Source organism: Alexandromys fortis, unplaced genomic scaffold (genome assembly GCF_014885135.2).
Source record: "Alexandromys fortis isolate MF-2015 unplaced genomic scaffold, M_Fortis_MF-2015_v1.1 scaffold_2_1_26212458, whole genome shotgun sequence".
Taxonomy (NCBI): domain Eukaryota; kingdom Metazoa; phylum Chordata; class Mammalia; order Rodentia; family Cricetidae; genus Alexandromys; species Alexandromys fortis.
In genome coordinates this window covers 7044345-7062261 of record NW_026067930.1, presented here as the reverse complement: position 1 = coordinate 7062261, position 17917 = coordinate 7044345, and the positions used below count along the sequence as shown (strand labels likewise).

The 17917-nt window shown below is 41.0% G+C and overlaps 1 protein-coding gene across 3 annotated transcripts in view; it reads left to right on the top strand.

The window, feature by feature from the left end:
* The window catches only part of Khdrbs3 (KH RNA binding domain containing, signal transduction associated 3), a 137396-nt gene that overhangs the window by 82747 nt on the left and 36732 nt on the right, over window positions 1–17917 (top strand). For 2 of the 3 annotated variants that reach the window (XM_050145278.1, XM_050145281.1), the window contains exons 7-8: window positions 12767–12849; window positions 14527–14631. In XM_050145278.1, coding sequence (XP_050001235.1) covers window positions 12767–12849; window positions 14527–14631 — 188 coding nt within the window. The remainder of the gene's footprint in view (window positions 1–12766; window positions 12850–14526; window positions 14632–17917) is intronic. The other variant, XM_050145279.1, reaches the window with a different exon arrangement.

Below are 17917 nucleotides of genomic sequence, written 5' to 3'. Positions count from 1 at the left end.
ACATCTAGCTGGATCACAGGTTATGCAAACCTTCGTAGCCAGATTTTTGATATGCTGTCGCTGCCTTCCCACACAAAGGAGAGGAACTGGTTTAGAATTCTAAGTGTCTTCAGGATGAAGTTGAGTGTCTACCCTGTTCTGCGTCTGACTGTTGAGCCAGCATTAACCCTTTGCTTACTGCATACCAGCTTGCAGGGTTCCGTCTGTGCTGGCACACTCCGTAACTATACAGTCGCCTGAGTATTGTATGCCTTTCCACCAGCTCTTGCTTCCTTTGAATTCCTTTTCCTGTCTTGCCCTCATCGTCTAACTAGAACCTCTTTCTTCATCAGACATTGTTAATGTCAAAAGAAAAAAATAATGATTAAATTTGAAGGTCTGAATTGCCATTGTTTCCAATGCTAGAATCGAGCCATTCTTTATCTCATAAAATAGAGTAAATGTTCAGTGAGCCAAGAATGGCCGATTAAATTTGTATACACACATCCGGATAGAGTTGGGATGGGCAGTGGTGACTCTTGCTTTTAATTTTAGCACTTAGGAGGCAGAGGCAGACAGATATCTGTGAATTGGAGGCTAGCTTGGTCTACAAAATGAATTAAAAAACAAAACAAAACAAAAAAAGCTGAGGAAGGCAGAACCAAAAAGGAAAATTGGTCATTTCGGAAGGGCTTTCCTTGTGAGGTAGGGACGGGGAGCAGTGAGAAAGCGTACCCAACCTGTATTTCCTTTGCTCCGTGAGCTGTGTGAGCAGCAATCTCGATTCACTCACACTGGCCAGCTGGGGAATTTGGCTTTGTCTCCCTAACCTGTGTCTGTTCACAAGGCATTATAAGCAGTTCAGTTCCATTAACAGAGAGCTAGAGCTAAATGGCTGCATCCTTACTCACAGTTTCTTCCAGAGCAGTGGACTCCCAAGTTGGTGCTGAGATTGTTGCATCACCTCTGACATGTAGCACTTCACCACCTCTGCTCTCTTTCTTGGCCTTGTTTTCATAGACTGTGGGTTTCTTTTTTTGCCTTTATTTTGCTTCCTTTTGCAGGAGCCTTTCTCAGAGCCAGACAGTTTGTAGATGTCACCTAAGGGCGTAGAAGGTGGCTAGATTGGTCACCTAACTCCCACGCTGTGCTCATGAGTTCACACACTTTCTGACCTTCTTAATGAAGTAAAATTGAGTAGCTTAAGCCAGTTTTAGCAAACATTAGATGTTAAATACTAGTGCCATTTAATGGGGACTCGGTTATTCTACAAGTCTAAGTAGGCTTTTCACTGTTCTTTGGGATGCACACCTGTTTTGTTGTTATCTGCCTCGTTTAGCCTTTCTGGGATTGGAATTCGCTCCGCCTGCAGACGCTGCTGTTGGTAGATCTGCAGTCAGTCTGCATGTCTGTAACCTTGCCCAGTTTGATAATTCCATAGTGGAGCGTTTTCCACTGGAACTTGGCTTCCTTTAACAATTCAAGACAGAATAATAATAATAAGAAGAATACAAGAAACTAATTTCATCAAATAGAAATTCTGATTTTGAAGAGAAAGTGACAGAATACAAAAAAGCAAGTATTTTAATGATAGAAGCAAACTAAAACTGAGTGGCTTTGGGTGTTTGGAGTATTAAAATAGTATTAAAATTTTGTTTAGTTTGTATGTGTGCACATACAGTTGTGTGTGTCACCAGGTCAGAGGAGTCGGTTTTCTCCTTCAGCTGTGTGGAACCAAGGGCTAGAGCTTAGGTTTTTCAAGCTTGGCAGTGAGCACTTCAGTAACAGCCGTCTTGCTGGCCCCAGAAATGGCTTTAGAAAATTGGGTTTATTAAAATTTATTGAAAACATGCAATTGCTCTCCTTCATGATACATAAATTTAAGTTGTCTTCAAAATGCTATCGTATTATTTTTATTCTCTGACTCATTTAATTATGATTGATTGAGCTTTGACACCTAGATAGTGTCTCCTGCTGTCTTAGTAAGGTGTCACCACTCAGTGCGCAAGGTTGAGCTGAGATGTGAATCTCCTGCCTCATCTTGGGGGATGTTTTGACTGTGGTCCGACAAGTTCGTAAGAGTAATAGAGGTCTTTCCTTCAGCAGGTGTTGGGCATGTTTCTATTTTCCAGATACAGTATGCTTATTAAACAGAGCAGGCGACTACCCTGAAATCGCCTTGTGTGGTGTCACCTTGCCTGCTTGATAAATCAAGGGAGGTTGTGCTCTATAACCTAGAGACAGCAATGGTTCCTGGAGTTCATTTTATAAGCCAAGTGGTCTAACTCTGTACCTTCCTTTCAGATCCCCAAGAGTTAGTGCATAGGCAACTAAGTGTTCCCCGGGGATTTGAGTGAGCAGTGAGCATGCAGTTGTCGCTTACACGCTTGTGTGTGTAACTCAGAGAGCACTCCTGACTGTGCCTCACCTGGAAAGGAAAAGCAGAGCTCACCAGCCTCAGATCAGCACCTAGCCAAGGCCACAGCGACTCCCAAGAGTTAGAGGGAATGAGCCGCGGTGGGGGCCCAATTCTCTGGTCCCTGGGCTAACGCTTTTCTTTCCATCATTCTCACTTCTGTCCTGCTGTCGGCTAGAAGAAATAAGAAAATGAGCAAAAGACTACAAGGAGCAGAGCCAGAAGCAAAGTCCTTAAGTGTACATCAAGGCATAACTGGCCATGTGCCTTTTGTTCCAGCTGTGCCCTCTGATGGTGCTGACCTGCTGGAGGTGATGCTGAGTAAGACTCCATCACTCATTTGTTTGGTTTAGAATGAAGGGGCTGGTGGTACCCGAAATGACCTCATTTGTGAATGTGCACAGAACCTTAGAGCAGTTCGCCCTTGTCACTGACTCATGGATTAGGGAACCATTGTCCTCTGCACCTGCTTTGAATGAGAGAAAGGCGGCTGCCGTTTCCTTGGTACTGTGAAGCCTGGCCTATTAGGCACGCCTTGCCTCCCACTTCAGGGGAGTATTTCTTCACAGGATGTCTGTCACCTGTGGCTCAAACCCATTTAAAGAGTCGGAGATGCTTTTGGGTAGAAGCAGAGGGCCAGGCCCAGGTTCTTTTAGCAGACACCCTGCTTGCCCTGTTCTCTTACTTTATGGCCCATTAAGGTTGTTCTAGACGGAAGCTGATTTGAAGAAAAACATGTCCTCACCTGTCACTTGGGAGCACTTTAGCACTTCAGTCTGTTCTTTTGATATCCCGCTGCAGGAGCGTCAGCCAGGCCATCGGGGAAGCCCGGGCTGTGTCACCTTAGCACAGGTTCTGTGCGAGGAGTCAAGGAGGAAGACCGCTCGCATTCAGGCTTACCTGGGGGCTTTGGGGTTTTGTTGTTGTTTTATTAATTTTGTTTTGTTCTTGATTATTTTTGTTGTTTGTTTGTTTATTCTGAGACAGGATTTTAATGTAGACCAGGCTGTCCTCAAACTTAGAGATCTGCTCTTCTCTGTGTCCCAAGTGCTGGGATTGAAAGAGTATGCCAACATACCTGGTTTTACCTGAAATTTTAATCCTGACAGATTTTGCAATCTTGTGCGGTAGAGGGCTTTGCTGGCAACACATTTCCCCCAGTACAGCCTCGGCTGATGTAATGTTGACAGGTAACTACCAGTCCCTAACTGCTTCAATGATCTTGTTTTCCATAGCCAACACTTTAATTAAAACAGTGCAGGTTGTGCAGAGGTTATTTAAGAAAATACATTTTTAAAAACATTTTTTTGAAAAGTCCAGGGACCCCTTATTTAAATTAAAAAAAAACAACAAAAAGAAAACAAATGTTATATAATTTCTTAAATTCACTTTACTAGAAATACGGGTGAAGAGCAACATGTACAGTCTGCTGGAAATAGCTGTTAGGAGCCTCACAAGTCAATCCTTTTCCTAAACTGCTTGAATGTCTGGCTTATTTTAGGAAGGAAATTCTGCAAAATAATCCTGCATGTTAAATAAATGAGCCCAGGCAAGATGCGTAGGACAGACAGGTGGTTTCAGGTCTTAGCTGCGAGTCAGCCTAGTAGGAGTGCCCTGCCCTGCTGTGGGAGTCCGAACCTGTTCAGGTGCTTTAGGAGAAGTTTCTGCACTGGTTACAGCACAGTCCTTCTCCCTCCGAGGGCCTCACCGAGTGGCTTCCAGCAGCCATACACAAGGGAGTACACCAGGAGGCTAAGTGGGAAATCTATAGGCAGAAACAAGCCGAAGACTGCCGACCCAGGTGGAATAGATAAACAACCTGCAGCCATGGGGAGAAACCAGTCATTGCCATGCACTGTGTGTGGGTGACTCCCACAAACGTCTGAATGAACGAACCACAGCTCCAAACAGTAGCTATTCTGAGTCTATTTGCATAAAACTCAGAAGCAACTAAAACTCTCAGATTGTGTTGAAAGTCATGATGGCAGTATGGGGGAGCAGGTAGTAATTGCAAAATGGCGTGACGGTTGTGCTTGGAACTATTCTTCCATTTCTTGATCTGGGTGCTGTGCCTCCTGGTATATAATGAGGTGAACCTGCACAATGCCAGTCTCTAAGCTAAGTACTTAGGATTTTTGTTTTATGACTCACTTTGCTCTTGAGTAAAAAGTTCAAAGATTTGATGAAATTGTGAATTAAGAGAATCTAGCTGTTAGACCTAATATTACCACTTGAAGTAAAACAGCCCATTGTCCTTCAAGCTGTAAGGCTTGGTGGTGATCTGAGGGATTCTCAGTGAGCTTTGAAAAGTGTGCAAGGAAAATTCTTACAAAACTGAGCCCATTGTCCTTCAAGCTGTAAGGCTTGGTGGTGATCTGAGGGATTCTCAGTGAGCTTTGAAAAGTGTGCAAGGAAAATTCTTACAAAACTGAGAGCTGGGTGCTTTTTATCTTAACCTTATCTTAAGCCAGCAGCCATTTCCCTTTCTCTGTAGAACTGACATCACTGGGCATACCTCTTTTGGCCAGCCATTGCTCAGATGGAACTACATTTACAAGAATGAGTAGATCTATGAAATTGGTCTCTGGCAGCCATGTATTCATGCAGAGAGAATTCAATTCAATTCCTTGGATGTTCTCTTAGTGGCAGGCGCTGGGAAAAGGAGTTAAGTTCTTGTCCTTGTGAGGTTGTATGCATCCTGGCAGACACAGCCTGAAATATTAGCAAGAATCTGCTCCCCGACCCCCACCATGTTGCTGTAAGTCCAAAAGGTGAAACAAAAACAGCAAACAAAGGAGAATATTTAAATACAGAAAAACTGAAAAAGCAAAAAAGAAAGAAAGAGGTGGGGGAGAAAAGTTAGTTACTGATTTATCAACCTATGAAATGAAAGTCTGAACAGTGAGCTTAGACTGTGGCCAGTTGTCTGTTGTGCTATCCTTTCTCAGCACCTAATCCTTTAAATCACAGAATATAGTTATCTGTGTGATTATTTCCTCAACTGTCTCAGGGGTGGTCCATGATTAGTATCAGTCCAGATGCACAGGAACGAAGCTGATTTTATGTCTAGTTGGTACCTTAGGTTATCTGGAGTCTCGTCCTCTGGAACTCTGCTTGAGAGAGGCAGCTATGGACTAGTGTCAAATCCTAAGGAAGGTAGCAGAGAGGCTGATGGGCCCTTTAAAGAAATCAGAGCTTGGGAGGATTGAAGTTCCAGCACATCATGGTGAAGCAGCTGGTAAATCTACTAGGCTTTGAATTAAGAGTTCAGGGTGTTGTTCTCTCGTGGGAACTAAGACAGCTGCCTACTTTGATGCAAAAATCTCAATTCCATAATGACAGAGGTTTTAGTTTAATTCTGTTCACCAAGTTTTTCAACAGTGGATTAGGAACGTGGCTATTACATTCCCAAGGCCTAGTAGGAGCAGCCTTGAGACACTTCTTACAGCCACAAGATGAGGGGCTGCCCAAGGCTACCGAGGGTTACATACATCATATTTGATGCAGATGATGTGGGAAGGCTTTTATTTAGGGTTAGAAGTACTACAGCCTGTGTCTTTTCTTACAAATGTCGCCGCTCATATGTTCACTGTCATTTAGGATACTGTTAAAGCTATACCAAGGATATTATTTCCCAGAGTCCCAGCTAAAGTGAATTTTAAAAAGTCTTTATTATTTGTTTTATAAACTCAACATAATCATTATAAACCCTAAATTTGTTGAAGCTTTTCACACTGCATCTGTGTGGAAACTTGTCATATCTCAAATGGCCAGTTGTCACCCTAGTTAGAGTGAAGTATTCATAATATAATTATCTCTCTTTAAAAGGATGCCACTCTGATGCAATATTTTTATAATCACTCTTTTAAATTCTCTCAGTTTAAAATTGTTTCTCCAGGTTTAAATGTTATACTTGATTTTACTTGTGACAGAAATAAAACTAAATGGGCCACGCTGTTTCCTCTGTCCTGGAAGATGGCTTTAAAGCAATATTCTGGTTATCTGGACGTGTGCCAGCTTGAGAGTGGCAGAGCACATGGCCCTTGCTGCAGCCTGTTGTCCAGCTAGGGGTTCACTGTCCCAGTTCTGTTTCTAAGCATAGCCGCAGGTGTATGCTTGATGAAGAAGCAAGCTTTGTATGCATTTGCAGTTTTTGATAACGTCATTCTGGCTTTCAGAAATAGACCTCCAAAGGTGATCATTTGCTCAAGGCAGAGAATAAAAGTCTGAGTGCTCACCAAAAATAGTGTAAATGCACTATGAGTATCAAGATTTTCAACATTTTAAAAATTCCTATGCTTGCTTTCTTTTGTAGTGTTGCCTTGACTTGCATTCATCTCAAGGAAACATTTATCGTATTTCCTGTGAGTTGGCCATGAATCTGTTCTTTTGTTCAGTCCCTCGGCAGATGCTGCTACATTGCCTGCTGTATGTGAGATGTGATCATGCGCAGGTTTGCTCCCTCTCCCGGTGTCTTCTACTGCACTCCATCGTCATCTCTGTTTCACCTCCTGGAGAGCCTCTTCCTTCTCTCTCATGATCACTCTTTTAGTTCTCTGAATTTATCTGTACACACATACATAATTTTAATCTAGATTTTACATGTAAGATAAAATATATAGTATTTTTCTTTCTGAATCGGACTGATTTTGCTTACCATAATGACTAACTGGGAGAAGAAAAGGAACCAGCTGGGTGATGTTGGGCAGAGCAGTGAGGTACTGAAGATATTTGTGCATGAAGATGGGGATGGTGCAGAGAAGGGGAGGATCAGGAAGTGGAGGAGAGGAGAAACTGGTCCTAACTCATAGAGACTTTCTAGAGTAGAAAGCAAGAAAGGAGACAAAAAAAAAATAATTGTAGGTGCCAGATATTTGTGGATTATCAATTGTGATAGCCCCACAATGATAATTCCACTTTCAGGCTAACATTTGTTATCCAGGAAGGTTCCAGAGGAGAAGAGGCACCATCCGTGAGAAGCAGAACTGCTTCCTTAGCCTACACATGTGCCCATTTGGTCTGTATCTTGTATGAGCCAGGAAACAGAGTACAAGTCAGGAAGCTGCAAGGCTAGATTTGCGTTTCATCTAGGCACTGGTGAAACACAAATGTGTAGGTGAAGACACTAGAATATGAAAGGCAGATTTCCTGCTTTGTTCAGTTGAAAGATTCCAAGTGATCTGAAGGTTTCTGAAGGTCCTGATGAACCTAATAATGCCAGTGGACCTCAGGCTTCATATCAGAATGCAGAGGTGGGTTGTGTGTGAGAGAGCTTCAGGGCATAGAAACAGATTCTCTAGCTAGTTGAAACAACTGCAAGAGGAGCAGGAGTTCAAGGTCACCCTCTGCTACATAGTGAGTTCTAGGCCAGCCTGGGCTACTTGAGATAGTCTCACAAAAAGTAATGGGGGGGGGGATCTGATGTTTAGAGACTTAATAAGCTCCACCATTCTTCACCCACCCTTGTTCATTTCTCTGGTTCTCTTATTCTCAGTCTGGGAACTCTCAGTAAACGCAGTAGAAGAGCCCTGGAGTCCCAGGCAACTGTTCCTTAACCCTGTCACTTTAACACTTTCCGTGTCCCTATATTTCCATATAGTGTCCACTGAGCAGATATCACTGCTGTAGTTGGAAGAAGTACAAAATACATACTTCGTAGCCAAGTCCAATAAAGAAATCATAAAATAAAGAACTGTAGATTCATATTGTGAAGTATAAAACACGGATGTTAGTCATTCAGTGAGCTGAACAATTGTGTCCTTAAATAGTATTGCAAATAACCTGGCATAAGAGTTGAGCAAGGATTGAATGGCATGGTATAGAAGTAAAATGGTGCACAGCATAGTATTTTAGTTAAAATTTTAAATTTTAGTCATTTATAATCTTAAATATATATATCAGAACTCTTTCCTTGAACTACCCAGTCTTTACCGACATTTAACATGTTGCTAAGGAAGCCATAACCTGTGTATTTCCCAAACTATTTGTACCCCATAATGACCTTCTTGCACACCGACTTTGCACACCATCCTTTTTGTTCTGCAGTATTGCCAGACAGGGATTTCTGCAACACAAGGCAATCATGTCACTAAAATCCAGATGTCCATTCTTTAACTGGTCCTCCATGAAGCAGCTCCTGGCTTTTCATCATCATTCCTCTACTCTTGTCTTGCTGTGTTCATTCCAGTTTGTAGCATCCCTAGATACAAAAGGTCTGTTCCTCCATTGCTTTACACCTTCCATTCATTCTGAATAATTCTTAAGACCTTTCTTTGAAAAGAAAATACTAGGTTTTCTATGAATTCACATTGAGCTTCCTTTGCTTTTCTCAGTTGGTCTGGTCTGTCTCACCACTGACATAATGAATTCAAGGCTCTCTTTGGCTGTCCATTATCTCCACTCCACTTCATTGTATGAAGTCACTCATTAGCCGTAGGAAGATCTCCATCATGGTGTCTATGTCAGTGCATGCATGAAAAGTTTAAACAATGATTGGAAATGTTCCTGATATTAGTTATTGCCAGCTTTTAGCTTAGTAGTTGGTCAGAATTCGTGTTGTTATTTTGCTACTGCTTTGTTATGAAAATCATCTCAGAATTTGTTTTATGGCCACTTTGCATTGGCCACTGAAATATCATAACCAAATTAGTGATTTACCTTTAACGCTGAAGAACACCGTGGCTTGTTTCTGTGTTACAATTTTATTCCTTTTATACGACCGTCTCCCATTTTGTATTCATTTCTTCCTTTTCACAAAACATTCAGCTGTATAGGTAATCACATATAATTTATATAAGACTTACACCTACAATTTGGTAGTATCTATTTCTGCTGACACTTGTTTTATAAAATTGGAAGATTTTGAAACCTTCTATTTAGATAACTGTTTTTTGTAAATTAAATGAAGTGAGTCTGTAAATGTTTTCTAAAAGTGAATACATAATGACCGAGTCAAGATAGTTAGCATTTTGATATCCTTAAATAAAACTGTACCTGCAAAATATGTCCAATTATTGTATCTATTTCTTTTTAATTTAAAAGGTACTGGGGCTGGAATAATGGTTCAGCAGTTAAGAACACGCACTGCATCAGGAGTGTACTGGAATTCTGTTCCCCCAACCTCACTTTCCGATGCTCTTAATCCCCTGCATGCTTGCAACTCCAGCTCGGGATTTTGATGCCCTCTTCTGGCCTCCATGCGCACCTGAATTCATACTCACATACACACACAACAACACACATATATACATGAATAAAAATAAAATATTTTAAGAGAATGAGTTAATCACTTTTGAACCTATTATGTGACTCTCCTGTACATAGTAACTTTGACATTCTTCACCTTTTTTGAGTTTTATTAAAATTCCAGGAAAAAAAGTGTAGATGTGGGATTGTGGTCTACCATTTGAGAATGATTGATGTCAGATCATTCTGAAGTTCATCATATGCTGGACGTATATGTATCCTTCTCATCCCTTCTATATAGTTTGAGGATTTACATAAGTGTAAAAACAGAATTTGATGCAAGGATGAGCTGCATTGAGTGCGAGATTGTATAGCCCGGTAACTAGTGTTGATGCTCCTTTGACCACGTGGTGCATTTACACCTACCGCCAGGGGCTGTGCTCTGATGGTCAAAGGTGTTGTTCACAAATGATTTAAGTATTTTAAAAATACCAGTAAACCCAGAGCCACCATGTAATTAACCCTGGAAACTTAGAGCCAGCTATAGGACAAGAGACAGTGCTTTTGTGGCCTAAAGACTAGTGTGTAACATGTCAGATTCCATTGTACAGAAACATTGTTTTTCTTGACTGTTTGGAAGCTCACGGCTCTTTAGAAATAACAGTGAGAGGCAGAGGCAGGAGGATCTCTTGTGAGTTGGAGGCCAGTGTTCTCAACATAGAACTCTCTCAGAATTAACCAACATGGATAAAGCATGGCTCCCAAAGAATGATGAGGCTGGCTTTAATCTTGTAGTTACTGTCTTTTCCTGGTTGAGTTATAAGAATCCTTTTCTATTTTGGAGAGTAAACCAAATCCCATGTGTTACTGATTTTTGTCCCCCATGAAGTGGATTATCTTTTCATTTCTTTTAAATAGTGTCCTTTGAAAGTTGAAAGCTTTGAATTTCTCTGAGCTCTTTTTTTCTCCATATTCCTCGGCTCTGTGCTTTCGCTAGTCTGTCAAAGAAATCACTGACCCAAGGTCATGACGGTGACAGTGTATAGTCATGCTTACCTTTTGTTCTCCAAGTTCTGTAACTGCTCACATGCAGATATGATGCATGATGTGTTAATGTTTGCATATGATGTGAGGTTGTCATTCAATTTTATCTTATGTGTGGGTCTCTCTGCAGGGGTCCCAGCATTATTTATTGAAAAGTCCCGAGTGAGCTGTCTTGAAACTATTGTTAAAAAGTGAATTGCATTTAAATATGAATGGTAATTTCTGACTTTCTTTTTTTGTGTGCCTGTGAGGGTATATTGCTTTGGTTACTGTAATTATTCTTCAAATATATAGACTGTTTTTCTGATCCACTGTCATGCAGGTGTGTTTTGCTGTTATTGGATGTATCGCTCCATAGTTACATATTTATCTTTGTATTGTCCTTTATGTATTTCTAAACATGAAATTTTTCATGTAGCTTCAAGTTACTAACAACTTCTCCTTCTTTGAAGGGCTCTCTCTGTTTCCTAAAATGTGTGTCTACTACTGGTCCTTTTCTGGTTTTGCCTGCTATGGTTCTGAATCCTCTGTTAATTTGAAGGAGCGTTTCAGTGCAGCGCCCCTCACCCACTCTACTGTCTGAGCGTCCTTTGTGTCTGGAATCTGGGTTCTCCTTGTCTTCTGGGTGCTGTCCTTCCTGTCGGGATGTTCCTGTGTCACCAGGTACATGTCTTTGGCAGGGTTTTCTGCGTTTGCCTTTCTGGCTCTTACGGTTGTGGATCTCTGTGGTTTTACTTTTGGAAATGTTAAGCTTCTTAGGTATGTGAAGTTTTCTCATCAAATTGGGAAAGGTTTGAACTGGTTGTTTCTCTGAATATTTTTCTGCTCATTCACTGGGTACTGTTCACAGGTCTCTGATGCTATGTTCTTTCTTTCCGTTCTTTGTTCTCAGCATGTCTGTCTTCAAGTTCAGTGACTTCTGTCCAGTGTTTCTGCTGATGAGACCAGTGACGTTTCTGCTTTATTGGTTTCCAAGCCAAGCATTTCCTTGGCCTCTCTGTCCACTGATAGGCTCTATTTGGTGAGGTGATATACTGAGGCTTTTCTTGGTCATAACAGTTTGTTTAGCTCCTTGGCTATGTTCAAGATGCTGGTTTAAATTCTTTGCCTAGCAGATTGAATGGTTTTCCTTCCTCAGAGACAATTTTTATTAACAGCTATTTTTCTTATAGAAAGACCATATTTTTGTGTTTTTATTAACATGCCTCAAATTCTTGTTTTAAACTAGATACAATATATATTAATCATCAACTCTAGGAATCACATTCTTCCAGGATTTGTTGTATGTTTTATGTTTAGGACTATTCAAAACAAATTCTGTGACATATGTATGCATCAGACGTTGCCCCTTTAGTCTCCTCTGCGTTAACTTTGTGCCTGGCTTCTGATGGGTGTATGCTTAGGTATATTGGCACTCATACCCGGCACTCACCCAGCCAGTTTACCCTCAGCTCAGCTTTTTAAGTCCATTTCCTCCCCATGCTGGATCTCAGGGTCAGCCAAAGGAAACAGTTCTGGGCGTATGGCACTGAGGTGGGCACAGCCCTCTAGATTTCTGGGATTTTTTTGTATTTCTTTAATGCTTATTAATTAACTCATTTGCCCAGTATTTCTCGACAGTCTCAAGTAGGTAAACTGTTAAACAAGTGGCTCTAGTTATTTTCTTCGGCTAACCCCTAGGGAGTGAGCCTGTTTGTACTAAAGAGAGTGCCAAGTCAGATCAGATGAAGATCACTCACTGGGAACCGTTGCTAAAGGCTGTTCCAGTTGCCTCACTGCACCCCAGTGGCTCCCAGCCTGTGGTTGCTAAGTGGAAATATCACACACTTCTGTTCTCACCAAGATTTAGCCATGCTTTCTTCCTTTGTGTGTTTGTTTTTAAATAAATGTTCTTTGGCACTCTGCAGCTCCCTGGTTCATTTTTGAGTCCTGACCATGTAGCAATGGTTTCCAGCACATGCTTGTTCTTTTGAGAGAATGTTGGGAGCTTTTTGCTCTGGCCATTGGACTGAAGCCACAACTGCACATCTCACACCATGGTTAGATTCAGTTAGCATCAGCTGGTACCATGCAGGAACTGGAAGCAGAGTGTTCTTTCTTTCCAAAGGGTCTTCTTAATTTCTCTCCTCTGGTGTGTTTCAGGACTATGATGATGGGTATGGTACGGCGTATGACGAGCAGAGTTACGACTCCTATGACAACAGCTACAGCACTCCAGCCCAAAGGTAAGAGTCACCTCTTGCTGCCAGGCCGTGCAGGGAGGTGTGATGTCATCTAGTGGGGCTGACTGGACTTATTGTTGTTGTTTCTTCTAACTGGAGAAGTGGAATCTGTCCTTCTGAGTTACATGTATGGAAACTTCCATACATGTTCCAAGTAACATGCTCCTGGAAACAGTCATGCTAGAGCATCTGGACTTGAGAACTGTGTTTATCTACTCTGAAAATTTGACCTAAGTATTTAATATCATCCTGAAGAAAGATGATATGCTTTAATAATAGATATCCTTTAATAATATCCTAAGAAAGGATGCTGGCCGTCAAGTGGGTAGCCATTCACTCCCTAAGGCCCTGAAATTCCATAGGAACTGTGAACATCCTGCCTTTCTGGAGAATGTAATCGCAGAGCTTGGCCTGCTGGTCACAGAATTGTGCCTTCTGAGCAGTGATGCTCCTGTCTCCCAGCAGCTTCAGTTTCTGTAAATGTAACAATTTCATCCTGATCAGACCCCCCCCCCCAAAAAATTGTGTGCACCAAATGCTGGTCCTACAGTGACTGCAAAGCCTAAACACAGATGTTTGTCTATTGTGAAGGAGTGTGGGCATGTGCAGATGTGGTGCCACTCAAGCTGGGAGTGAATTAAACAATTTTCACCTTTGCTTTTGACATGCTACTTTGTATATAACCTGTGACAGGTGGCCTTCAGATTTAGGCTGGCAGGTGTCTTTCTTAGTGGAAGCCTTGTTCTTTGTGTTTTTGTCATTAGTTCTCTTGTACAGTTTGTTGAAAATGACAGGCAGGAAGCTGCATGAGGCTTGCTCTGCAGCTCCTCCTGTAGCTGGGCCAGCACTTCCTCAAGTATCCTACTCTAGAGAGTAAGGAGTGGGTTCCAGAAGCAGCCATTTTTTGGATTTGTCCAAGATCACACCACAACTGGCATGGGGAACTGGGTCCTTAGTCGGATCTTTTAACTCCAAGACTACTCTTTACAACCAGGCATTTCTCAACTTTACTTAAACACATGAATATTCCCAAGTGTTTCAGTATGAAGTGTCCTAGTGAAGCACATGCATCTTCATAATACTTCCCGGGTGTGTGATTTCTGTCTGACCCTGTCACCCAGGCCAAGTGAACATATCCTATAAGAAGTGTATCCTCTTATAAGATAGACACTATGTCTGTGGAAGAGGAGACTAAACAACAAAGAGATTGATCAGTCCACAGTCAGATGGAGGGTTTCCCTGTACTCCTTTATTAGTACTGGCTCCACACCCATCTAGAACTAGAATCTCGGGCTGTTGCATGTGTTTGCTTGATCTGTGTGATGATCTGAGTATGGAAATGTTCTAGTGTGCTAATACTTGTGGCTCTTTGTTTTCTCGCTTCTAGTTAGCATACATTTTTCTATAAAAATTTTCTTCATACATTTTGATCATGTTCTTTCCAAACTCCTCTCAGATTCTCCCCACAAAACAAACAAAAAGCCAATAAGAAAAAAAAAAAGCAAAGTGAAACCAAATTGCATGCACACACGTTTTGGATCTTGTGTGTTTTGCGTATGCTGCCATACTATTTATGAGCTCATTTGTATACTGGTTCTTTCCTATCTGCAAGACACTGTTTCCTTGGAGTCATGCACCATCTCTGATTATTACAATCTTTCCTCTTCCTTTTCCATATAGATCCCTGAGCCTTGAAGGAAGGGGTTTGATAAAGACATCCCATTTAGGACGGAGTGCTCCAGAGCCTGTCACTCTCTGCACATTGTCCATTCACGAGTCTTTGCTGTAAGAAGATACTTTTCTGATGAGGTTGAATAATGCACTGACCTATAGGTATAGCAGTATATCAGGAGTCATCCTTAGCAGATCATAGACTTACCTAGTCTAAGCTTCTTGGCCATTTTAGCACTGTTAGATTTTGGTTTCATCTCATGAAAAGGTATATTTTTTATTTTAGTTTTGAGATCATAATTTAATTGTTACATCATTTCTCTCTTTCCCCTTTTCCCCTCCAACCTGTCCCATATAACCAACCTCTCTTTGCTTTTTTTCAAATTGATGGCCTCTTTTTTCATGAATTGTTGTTACATTCACATATGTACATGTATATATAAATATAATTAATATATTATAGAAATTCACACACACATATGTTCTTATTCCTAAATATAACCTACTCAGTCTGTTTAATGTTACTTGCGTGTTCCCAGGGCTGACAGTTTAGCATAGGACAACCATGTCTCCAACTCATAGCATGACTTAGTTACCTATAGTTCTTGGTATAGGGTTGAGACATTGTGGTCTTTCCCCTACTTCACTTTGGCCTTCCACTTTTGTCCTTGTTTGTCTCATGTTTAGGCAGTAATGTTGGTGATACTTTAGGTGTGTCTCTGCTGACAATTCTAGGAGATACTCCCTGATCCCCTGGCTTTTAAAATATTTCCACCCCATCTTCTGCGGTGTCCCCTTAGGTGTGGAAGTTGTTTTGCAGATGTATCCATTGGGGCATACTTCACAACTCTGCATTTTAATTGGTTGTGGTTTTCTGGAATGTTTCCCATCTCTTGGTAAGGAGTAAGAACTACACTTATTGGGTATAAGAACAAATATTTAGAGTGTAGTTAGGGATTATGCTGATTTAGTAAAATTATGGTTGTAGGTTTTCTTCCGTGATCTATGTTTTCACTAGCCATGGGTAGTTTGCTAGGTTTCCAGTACCAGACATGATTTCCCTTTTGTTGAGCAGGTCTTAATTCCAATTACAGAGTTGTTGGTTACTGCCAAAGTGTGTGTGCCACTACTGCACCCTTAGGGTTACTGTGACTAACTGGTCATTATTGTGGTTGGTAGGCATCATAGCTGAATCTGAGTGTTGGTTGCTTACTCCCTTTTTCTTGTCAGTTCCAACTGGCATTTGGGTCACTTCTGGCTCAGGGGCTCCTGGGTCATGCAGTAGAGTTTATTTATTTATTTATTTATTTATTTATTTATTTATTTATTATTAAAAATTTCTTCCTTCTCCCCGCCTCCGCCTCTCATTTCCCTCCTTCTCCCCTGCACCCCTCCCCCCTCCCTCTCCAGCCCAAAGAGCAGTCAGGGTTCCCTGCCCTGTGGGAATTCCAAGGTCCTCCCCCCTCCATGCAGGTCTAGGAAGGTGAGCATCCAAACAGCCTAGGCTCCCACAAAGCCAGTACATACAGTAGGATCAAAACCCAGTGCCATTGTTCTTGGCTTCTCAGCAGCCCTCATTGTCCGCCATGTAGAGTTTAAAGCCAATTAAAAAGTGATTGGTTAATCCTACAACATTTGTGCCAGTAGAGCAACAATATATCTCGCAAGCAGGTTGCTGTTGTGGGTGTCAGAGTTTGTGTCTGGGCAATACTGACGATTAGTTTTCTCCTCTGGTAGTATGTAAAATCTTATAGCAACATGAACATTAGTTAGTTGGAGTGAGGCTTCTGATTTGGGCACCAGCTGGATTTCTCTGTGATCAATAACATATGTAATTGTTGATAGAGGTAGGGCCTTACTATCAGGTTATGGAGAGTAAGTAATTGCTTTGCTGATAGTCTTTTATGTATGGAGGTTTCCATAGGGCAATAAGATGCAACTAATTCCTGGCACTGCAGGTTTTATTTGGTAGCATAAGATGTCTAGTTGGGTTATCATCTCTTTTATTATTTCTGTTACTCTTTGATTCCTTTCACATATGCATATATTTTAGGAAGCTTCTGCAGTATAATGTTTCCATATGGCTTTTCAAAAGACCGTTATTGTTAATTTTCCCTCCTTGAATGCCCTCCTTTCGGCTGCCCACCCACCCTGCTCTCCATTCAATCCTTGTAGTCTGGTTTCTGCCTTATCTCCTTTTGTAAGACTGTATTCCCTTGCCACTTGCATACTCAATCCCTTACTAGCTACCTAACCTTTGTGGTTATTAGTTTGAAGCACACGTCTAAAGTTAAAAACAAAATTCACGTATGAGAAAAAACAGGCAATATTCATTTGCCTTTTTAGATCTGGGTTATCTCATCAGGATAATTTTTTCTCCATTTATCATAATTTTATTTTTCAAAGCAGTTGCACAATATTCCATTGTGTCAATATGCCACATTTCCATTACTCACTTTAGGCTGTTTGCCTGTTTCTGGCTATTATGAATAGAGCACCTATGAACGTGGATGAGGTAAGATACAGTCTTTGGGTTTACGCCCAGGAGTTGTATAACTGGATCTTGAGGTAGATATATTCCCACTTTCCTGAGGAACTGCCAGATTGGTTTCCATAGCAACTGAACAAATTTACAGTCCCAGCAGCAATGAATGAGTGTTCCCCTTACTCTGTATGCTCCTCAGAATGATCTGTCATTGGTTTTATTTATCTTGTCCATTCTGATTGGTATAAAATTAAGTTTCAAAGTATTGATTTGAATTTCAATGGTAGCTAAGGATATTGAACACTTTCTAAGTGTTTCTAAACATTTATTTTTTTACCTTTTTGAGAACTCTACTTAATTCTATATCCCATTTTTTAATTGTTGTTTTCTTGATATGTTTTTAGCTCTTTATATATTCTAGATACTATCCTATCCCCGTGTCACATGTATATTTGGTAAAGATCTTTTCCCATTCTGTAGGCTGCTGCTTTGCTTGAATAATGGTGTCCTGTGCTATACAAAAGATTTTTAGCAGTATAAGGTTCCGTTTATTAGTTGGTCTTAGTGTCTGTGCTATCGGCGAGCGTCCTATTCCTTTCCTGTGCCAATGAATTCAAGCCTGTTGCCGAGTTCCCTGTCTATCAGATTCAGTGCATCTGGTTTTATGTTGAAATCTTTGATCGACTTGGATTTGAGTTTTTTATAAGTTGATCAATATGCAACCATTCAGTTTGACCTTTACCATTGCTTGAAGATACTGTCTTTCCTCCAGTGTGTATTTTTGGCTTTTTTTTTTTTTGCAAAAACTCTTGTGTTCATAGGTTTCCTTAGTCTTCAGTTTGGTTGTATTATTCGGCATGTCTGTTCTCATGCTAATACCATGCTGTTTATATTACTGCATCTCTGTAGCGTAAC